The sequence below is a fragment of the Elaeis guineensis genome, chromosome 9 (genome assembly GCF_000442705.2).
Source record: "Elaeis guineensis isolate ETL-2024a chromosome 9, EG11, whole genome shotgun sequence".
Classification (NCBI taxonomy): domain Eukaryota; kingdom Viridiplantae; phylum Streptophyta; class Magnoliopsida; order Arecales; family Arecaceae; genus Elaeis; species Elaeis guineensis.
This window is the reverse complement of record NC_026001.2, coordinates 9,647,417-9,656,556: the sequence shown is the minus strand read 5'-3', so window position 1 is coordinate 9,656,556 and position 9,140 is coordinate 9,647,417. Positions and strand designations below refer to the sequence as shown.

At 36.4% G+C, this 9,140-nt stretch overlaps 1 protein-coding gene and 1 pseudogene across 1 annotated transcript; one reads left to right on the top strand and one right to left on the bottom strand.

Annotated features, from left to right (window-relative positions):
• The first annotated feature begins 754 nt into the window (after window positions 1-754).
• On the top strand, window positions 755-1,764 carry LOC140851618 (uncharacterized; annotated as a pseudogene).
• A 2,528-nt stretch (window positions 1,765-4,292) lies between these two features.
• On the bottom strand, window positions 4,293-6,579 carry LOC140851799 (uncharacterized). Its single transcript, XM_073243972.1, has 2 exons — window positions 6,297-6,579; window positions 4,293-5,080 (listed from the first exon to the last, which is right to left on the bottom strand). Exons 1-2 carry the CDS (start codon window positions 6,380-6,382, stop codon window positions 4,975-4,977), a joined length of 192 nt encoding a protein of 63 aa, XP_073100073.1. The 5' UTR covers window positions 6,383-6,579; the 3' UTR covers window positions 4,293-4,974.
• Window positions 6,580-9,140: the final 2,561 nt, after the last annotated feature.

Sequence of the window (9,140 nt, the reverse complement as noted above, 5' to 3'; positions counted from 1 at the left end):
ATTTTCAGAGTTAATATGTCAACAGGTACATCCGTTCCTATTCCACTTTTCTTATTCTTGAATCAAATGTATACATCCAAATGAACCTTCCACACCTCAATTAACCAATATTTTAGCCACTTTGTTCATTTCCCATCCTTCTTTACATGACCTTTAAGTGCAACATAAATAATTCACACATATGTGTCTTTTTTTTGGGGTTAAAGTTCGCACGTGTTTAATACACTACCTACCTTTTTTCCGTGAGACCAGACACCATGTTCACGCATCAATTGTGGTTGTTTGATCAAAAGTACATGTAGATAAGCATGAAATATGGCCATCAGAGGGTGCAAGATTAGTTGTAATTCCACTCAACATTTAACAAATCAAAGCTACAGACAAACTAAAGTTCTATCATTAGTCCGAGTTTACAGTGCTCCCTGACCTTTGCTTGAAATTGTAAGACATAAGCAGTAAGACCAAACCATTTAAGCACCCTTTTACTCCCACCACCAGCCGCTTCCTTTTGGGTTGGGTGGAATCACTGGCCAACGGCTAGTTCCAGCACCCACTCCTCTCAATCCCTTGCCCCGCTCAATCCGGCGGTGGATGAGATGTCTCAACCCCCATGGAAGGGACCACCTTGACAACAAATAGACTTCCTATGGCCCACTTCTTTCCACCCTTAAATTGGAGCTAATGACACTTCTCCTCGTTAGAGTTTCAAAGCAACTCCTCTGGAGAAACAAAGGCTTGGAAGGGGAGGAGAAACATGGATGACTTCAGCTTCCTACCGTTCCAGTATCTCAAGAGCCCCTCTGCCAGGTCCCTTTCCCCTGTGGTTTGTGTCCCCCATCGCCGACCAAAAGACCGTCCATCATCGCCGGAGAAGCTTCTCTTCAGCCGAAGAAGCTGCCAAGATCGCCGAGCATTGGAAATGGCCTCGCCGGCGCTCAGTGAGGGTGGCAGATACCAGTTTCTCAATGATGAAGAGAGGATGGACATGCTATGGGAGGATTTCAATGAAGAGCTCTGCCGCCTCTCTTGCGATCATAGGAGGGCGCCGGTGAACGGGGAGGTGAGCTCTGACTTGAGATCCGGCAGGCATGGAATGGTGGACCGACACTGCGTTCGGTCATCGCCCGCATCGAAGACCGGCAGCATAATTCACCATAGAAGGCCAAGCTTGCTTCTGATGCTCAAGGTGTTGAAGAAGCTGTTCGTGATTCAGAAGACTAGTTCTTCCAAGAGGAAACCACTTCATTGAATCATCCTCCAATAATTCTACCATGGTTTGTAGCTTCCTGATCTTTATTGGATATCGAGCAAGCCATAGGAGCTGAATGCAGAAGTTAGAAGAGGTACGAGCCATCAGAGTTTAAAAAAAAAAGGTTGGTAATCTTCTTGTTCTGAAGGTAACTAGCAAACAGAGGTAGTCATCTATTCCTATCTATAAATAGCTATATATCAATAGAAATAACACATTTGTGAGATAATATACTTTTGGATTTCACTCCTCCTGCTTTTGGTTTGCTAAAATTAGGAATTCAGTTGATGTGATTTCCAGCTGCTTATTCCTGCCTTCATTAATGTAATGTCTTCTATCTGAATAAGATAGCCCATACATGCTTGCATGTTAATTCTACTCGTTGCAAGCCTTGGCCTCTCCCCTGCCACAAGGATGACAAAGAGCACATGCTATCGAGTGGAGAGAACAGCCGTGGGAGCTCATGGTACACTCCTTTTTCTCTTTCTTAGCTACTAGGACAAGGTATTTGTTTGTGTAAAGGCTATCAGGACAACCATGAGGATTCCAGCCACCTAATACGGATATCAACAGCAAAATTAGTTGTGAGGTGGTTCTAGATGCCAGGCTGGTCCTACAGCAATCTTGTCTGTATCGATAGGTCATCAGTTTGATTTCATTCTGTACGATTGGGTATTGATGTCCCTAATGATTTTTAATGTATCTAGTAGATAAGTAATTGGCTTTTTCTTTGATCATTCTCATATACTCTCGGAAATTGAAATAATGTTAAGATGGATGGCATAAATAGATCTTAGCCCAACTTTTTGGTATACTTTCCCCTCCCAGGAACGGAAAAGATAGCTGAGCGTTTTCTCACTTTTATGTTGGCCAACAAGAGCAGCAGCGTGGCTTGCTGCCTTTGCACTCTAGAAGTCTAGCCCAATCGGGATAAAATGCCCAAAAAGAAGGAAATAGAAATGGGTCTACCTCTAGGCAACAGGAAATGCCATTTTAAAGTCACAAGTTCACAGAAAGTCCATCTTCACCAAATCAACAAAATCACATAGGTAAGTAAAATTTCAAACTCATCCTTCATTGGCCTCCGGAGCTGCTTCACAAGCGTGTGAGTCAGGGTCTGCCTTCCCCCAAAATGAACGAAATAAATTATCTTAACTCAGCAACCGCATTCATCAAGTTTGTTTTCCTTGCTCCAGTAACTGCGACTTGAATCTTCCCATAATGATAATATTTTTTTCCACCATATCCATCCTTCCATTATGTATACATTCAGGCCAGAATCCCCAAGAGCATATTGTTCCTCTCACATTGCATTTCATTCTAGATGGAACATCACAACAGCTATTATCTCATTTAGTCATTCTTCATGGTAGGGGACCTGAAGATAACTAATCAACATATATCTGTGATAAAAGGATGTACAAATATACAAACATCCCAAAGTAATCATGTACCTATCAGTAATGAATGTCAGAAGGATCCTGTGATATTGACTAATCTTTCGTATGTCATGAAACCAATACAGAGTATGGATGACACCAAGAGAGGAGAAACAAGAGAACATAGAAGTTTCTAGAGGACGTCATGACGTCCCAATACGCAGATATTAATTCTGTGCCAGGTAAAAAGTTTGTGAATTGTAGTTGAGTCAGTACTCTAGCTCATTGGCTTGAACTGCCCAGGAGCTTGAGGGTTGCCACCATGGACCACTGCAACATTTCACCCTCACTTGTTCCTACAGAAAGAAGGGCAACATCATAAAGGAGTTGTTCAAGAGACAGACCATAAAGTCGGCACCATAATACGCAAAGATGCCATGCTGATGTCATAGTAATTGGGTTGTTAACATCAATAGGTCACACAGAAATTAGAAAATGATACTCGATGGGCTTAATAACAAAGTGGTCACCGCATTCATTAGGACAAAAGTAATTCAAACATCATACTGCTTCCAGCAAAACCTACAATCAACATGAAACTCACAAAGAATAATAAATAAAAACGTAAAAACTGACAACAGCAGCAAACTTCCAATGTTGGCACCTAGTAAAGCCGATCAGAGAAAAGCTAAAAGATGGTCCTCCGCTTGAGAATAATGCTGAAAAAATGCAAAATAAGAAGATCTACAAGTTTTCAGAAATATGTGAGTGCAGAAAGTTCAGATACAATATAAAAGTTTGTGGGTGGAACAGAAGAAATGAGGTTTCTTTCTTTTTCTTTATTTCTTGAGCAATATCTAAGATTTCGACCCTCGACTATCTGAAGGGTCAGCCTTTAGAGGTGGGGTGCCAACCAACTGTGCACAGCATAATAGATTGGTAATGTATGGTTTGCTAAAATGACAATTCCATAATAAACTCTACACTACCAGATAAATAAGAAGATAAGCATATGAATTGCAAAGTAAAACAATTTTTCACTCTATTGCATACAAGATCCATAACCATGATAAGATGCAACCCTAGTACCTGGGAAATTCACCATATTACATGGAAAGGCCAGATAGGTCCCAAGTCTGCTCTGTCATAAGAGCCTGACAAGAGTTACCCTTATCATGAACAAATTAATATCTATCTTAAAATGCATCACAGAAAGCACAGCAGAGCTACGTCCCTGTTGAGGTTTACATTCCTAATGCAAATTTAAATATTACAACGGAAACAAGTAGGAAGAATGAATTCTGTGCTTAGCTATGTACCACCTCTGAAAATATCCAAACATTTACTACATCAAACATATGAAAATATGACCCACTTTAACCACACTTGCAGGGTGTTGCTAATGGCAGATTTACCCTTACACTTCAATGACACTCCTGGACACTCCAAGTCAACAATAAATATGGTCATCACAAATCAACTTTTCGCATTTATACCTCGAGACTAACATAGCATTTAGAATAAGTTTAATGATTCTATTAAATGACAAAGCAAGTGGTTCCACAAATTATTCTGTAGATGACTTTGTACATATTCTTCTCAAAAAATTGTACACACTTATAGACACATCTACATAATATGGATGTGTCCCCATGTCTACTGTTTGAAAGTTCCAATGTCTAGACCTTTTGAACACTCACACACTTGACACCCGTGTCACATGTGTCTAGATCTTTTGAACAATAAGACACTTGACACCCATGTCCAATTTCAAGATAACATAGGCCAATGCTATTTTCTTCTTGGCCTATGACCGAACTATATTGTTGCCTGACGGTCAATCATAAGAATACTGGAGCTATGAGACGAAACACCATATAACAAGGATCTTTAGCATACTAACATTCATGTCCAATTAATGCATATTTGTAGTGCTAAGAATCTTCAATATGCTGCCTAAACGTCAACTCATAAATATGAACCTTTATGCAAACATTCATCAGTCATTTATTTATTTAGAATACTCCAACCAACAATTCTATGTTTGGTAGTATTTTTAATATATGCTTTCAGATCAAAAGCTAAACAAAGTGAATAGTCTAACCAACATTTCTCTTGCATCCTATAGATACGTGTACATAGCTGCCACATTTTAAAACAAAAACATCTCCACCAGGAAATATGTAGCAAATCAATGCCATTTTGACATGCTTTGATATAATTGATTTGACATTGCAGAAACTGAAAATCATGAGTAAAGCTTTACTAATATAATATTTGATTTACTTGCATGGAAATTTATTGTCGAGATATTAGATATCTCTACTTGCATATGCTTTCATAGCATCACTTTGATTTTGTTTTAAGAAGCCCTGACAGAGAAGCACAATGCGTTGAATTATAGTTGCATTTTTCACAGCATGCCTCCAACAATTCAATGACTTTGAGGCACCTGAAACAGGAATCAAAAGCAAAAATTAGTAATTTTTGAATTATGTACAGTAATACATTCACTGCAAAAGAACAAATATATGCACAATAAAATTGCACTCAATCCATGGAAAAGGACTCATAACACCATTTTTCAGCATCTCATTTTCATCAAAGCGAGCTTCTGCACCATTAGTGCTGTGCAGATCTCTACTTCTATCCGGAAGATGGATTGAGCCCAAGACATAGCAAATACAAAATCCATAGTTCCCTGACTAAAAAAACGTGTCTGATAACACTCATGCAGCAACCTCCACAACCTGATATTATGTAAATCAGTATATGGTAATATCAGCTTTCTGATAAGACCATCAATTCTTGCACCACGTTAAGGTGGACCTGAAGGCTCGGATGCATGCAACTGTTTCAATCCCGTAAAGCTGGACCAAATCGTTTACAAGTATAAGACATGTTAAGGACCATTTTTAGAAATTTGTATTTGACTCTAAACATATAATAATTTATCTCTTCTCTCATCAAGAACAAAGTATACCTACTTAAAATGCTTCGGCAATAGAAAGACCCTCATTTGCCCTTACATTCATGAATATTGCCATCTCCGACAGTCTATTAACCTAACATCAAGACTCCACCCGATTTATCCGGACCTGGGACTGGCATTGATGATTTTCTTGTATCCACTGTTTAGTTTAAAAAACGATGTTTTGTAGTTCGTACGTTACATTCTCTAGCTCCACATTGAAATTAACTAAATGTCTTAAAAAGCACAACCTTGCTAAGGTGTGGAAGACAAAGATATCTCCAATCATATTCCTCCAAAAATCCAAAGCCCCTCTCAATCTCTATGGCTTCCTCTTTGCTAATCCTTCGGAAAATAACCCTTAAGCCTCATCTACCGAGATTCCATGAACTCGCAAATTTTTGAAAACTAAATTCCAGGAGCTAAGCAGCAGAATTCCAATTTCATCAAAGATGTATCAGATTTTCTAGACCCAATAGTGCCAAAACATCCTTGGTTCCCTTCTCTGGGAAAGCAGGAGTCTCATAGATTCGATTAGGGTTTGAATCCACCACTCCCAAGATTTCAGACCACGAAACCCGGGATTTAACAGCAATCCCTCCTCAACAGTACCAAATTTTCCATTCCAATCGATGGACCAGGTACTGCCAAGAAGGATAAAAAAGTGGGGTAAAACGAAAAGAAAACAAAAAAGTACCTTTGGGGGATGAAGTTATTTTTGGTGAGGCAAGATTGGATCTCGCAGGCCTCCTTCTTGCACGGTTCTTTGCTCGGCTGCGGCATCTCTCGCGATCGAATAAAAATCCGCGATCCGATCGATCGAGAGACAACGAAAACTGATATAACTAGTGATGGCCGATCACGATGGATACCTTATTAGATATGTTCTTCGCGCGAAGAAGGCGAGCAACGCCACCGCCTCTTTGCTTTCCGCTTTGGAAATCGAGAACGGCGTTTGTTTCTTTAGCTCAGGTTGAATGTTGACTGAAAAAAATGTTAAATCTAAATAAAATATATTTGCTTATATTTATGTCTGCCAACGTTGCTGAAAAAAAAATCAAATTTAGAAATGATATTAGAAATTTATATTATAAATGATATTTTTTAATAAATAAAAATTGTACATGCTATAAATAAATGTTACATCAGTAACTATTATTTATTATAAAAAATATGTTTCATCTCCTTTACGTATCCCTCCTTTGTTTGTATTTACTTGATGCTTACGTGAGGAGACAATGAAAGAAGGGATACGGAAGCATTAACTATCCTTTATGTATCCTCCTTTACGTATCCCTCATTAATGATAGCCATCTAAGTTCTCGGGGCAACGAAAAAGATACTTTCTATTTACGTGAATATCTTTTACAAACTTTAACGTTCTGATTGAGATTTGAAGAGAAGGACGGGGGAACAAAAAAAAAGATTGAGAAAAAATATATAATTTTTTTTATTAAAATTTTTTTATAAAAAAATAAAAAGAACATATTTTTTTAAAAATTATAATTTTTTTTCAAATCAAATAAATTTGAAAAAAATAAAATTTAAAGTTAATAAATTTTTTATAATTTTTTATCTCTTTAATAATAAAAAATAAAATTAATATTATATTCTAATGCTAAAATTTATTTCAAATCTTGGAGCTCTCGGGTAGTAAAAATTAACAAAAATAAAAAAAATAAAAGATAATTTTTTAATTTTTTATTAAGTTTATTAGATTTTTTAAAATATAATAATAAAAAAATTGTAATATTAATTTATTTTTCTTATTTTTTTTGTTTCTAATCAAAGAAAGAAATTATTTTTTTCTTTAAATTTTTAATTAAAAAAAAAATTTTTTTTTATTTTATTAATATTTTTTTCTCCAAACTCCCAATCAAGACGTGAATTTATGTGAATACCTTTCGAAATTCAATATTTACATCTATATCCTTTTAAAATATTTATTTTATACAAATATTTAAAATAAAATTCTTTTGATGTCATTAATGAAAATCATATTTATTTAAATTAAAAATTATTTAAGACCCTAAAACTATGATTTTACCTTTGAATTAATTATCGGGTCTTACTGGAAATCTTGTCCGCTCGCTCACGATCACTCTTCGCCTACAATATTTTTTTTTTTTTGAAAAAGAGAAGCTCTATTTTTCTGACGAGCATCCAAAGTGAAGCTCGTTACACCATCGGAGATGATGCAGGTCGGTGGGGGCATCGAGAGGAGATGATGGAAGCAGGGAAAGCAAGTGGTCATGGTGGAATAACAAAGAGAAGGAATATCTTGGGTTACGTCACCATCAGAAGGGGGAGGCCATCAGGGATGGTGGCGAAGTGGCAGTTGGGGAGATCATCGAGGGCAAAGAGGCCTCAAGACATGAGGAGGCAGTAGTGGTTGAACTTAGTGTTGACGAAAGTAATATAAAAACCCTTGAGTGGAGGAGCTTGACGGGCTTAAGCATGGGGGTTACATGACCTTGGGCTTGGGTAAGGGTTCTCTTCCTCCCCCTCTCCTCGTATGTTTGTGTTTGAGGGCCCTGCTTGGGCTACATTATACTTACAAATAGAATAGATCCACTCCGATGTTGGCTGATGTAATATTTCAAGCAGTGAAGTTCAAAGTTCTTAAAAGCCTTTCAGTTCTTGATGTTTCAAATGTTCTATTTTCCTCTTTTAAGCTTAACTGCTCCCAGGTTTATTGATCTACAACCCTATCCTTAAATCATGTGCAAGGATTCTTAAAAATGAAATAAACCTAAATCAGCTTCTTAGTCGAGTTGCTATATCATTTTGTGATAGGATATGCAAATTTTATGATTTATGAGCATTTGACTGGGACGATCAATATATAGGCCAAATCTTTAGAAAATTTGCATTTCCATTAATCAAAATTGCTGTTCTAAATTAGCTGGGCATAAGATGTCATTAGTGGGATTATGGTAAAATCAATGGGACGTGGGTTGTAGAAAGCATTTATGGAACAAGTTGATTGTCATCCATCATTGATGGTAACCGAAGAACAAGATCTTATGATTATGATAATCAAAAAATATTAGACACCATTTTGACCCCTTTTGTTTTTGCACATCACATTATTGTAGCCTTTACTAGTATATAATTGTGAATCTTTGGGAGCAAGCCTCATATGGTATTTTTGTGATAATATTGTTATGAGTTCTTCAAAGTTTATAATTAGCTCTAGCGATTACCACAGTATCCTGAGAAAATATGGAAGTCACTAACTATATTAACTTATTTGCTCAATCAATAAAGAGAAGACGGTTACCTTGAGTATTTACAAGTCAATAATACAAAAGGTATTAATAGTAAAGATATAATAAAAATTAATTTTGGCATCTGACACTCATCTGAATATGCAGGTGACGGTCAAAGACATGCGCTCAATATTATTTGTATATATATTTTTATAAAAAAAAATTTTCACATCTATCTATAAAAATATTTTAATTATTTTAATTTGAAATTATTAATTTTTTTAGTAATATTAGATGACATAGATATATATATAAAATAAAATAATAAA

Bases quoted from the DNA above. Each gene is read 5' to 3' on its own strand.
- LOC140851799 (XM_073243972.1), bottom strand. From the start codon at position 6,382: ATGCCGCAGCCGAGCAAAGAACCGTGCAAGAAGGAGGCCTGCGAGATC. The intron at 5,081-6,296 runs GTACTTTTTTGT...TTCCTGTTTCAG, and splicing joins AATAACTTCATCCCCCAAAG to GTGCCTCAAAGTCATTGAAT.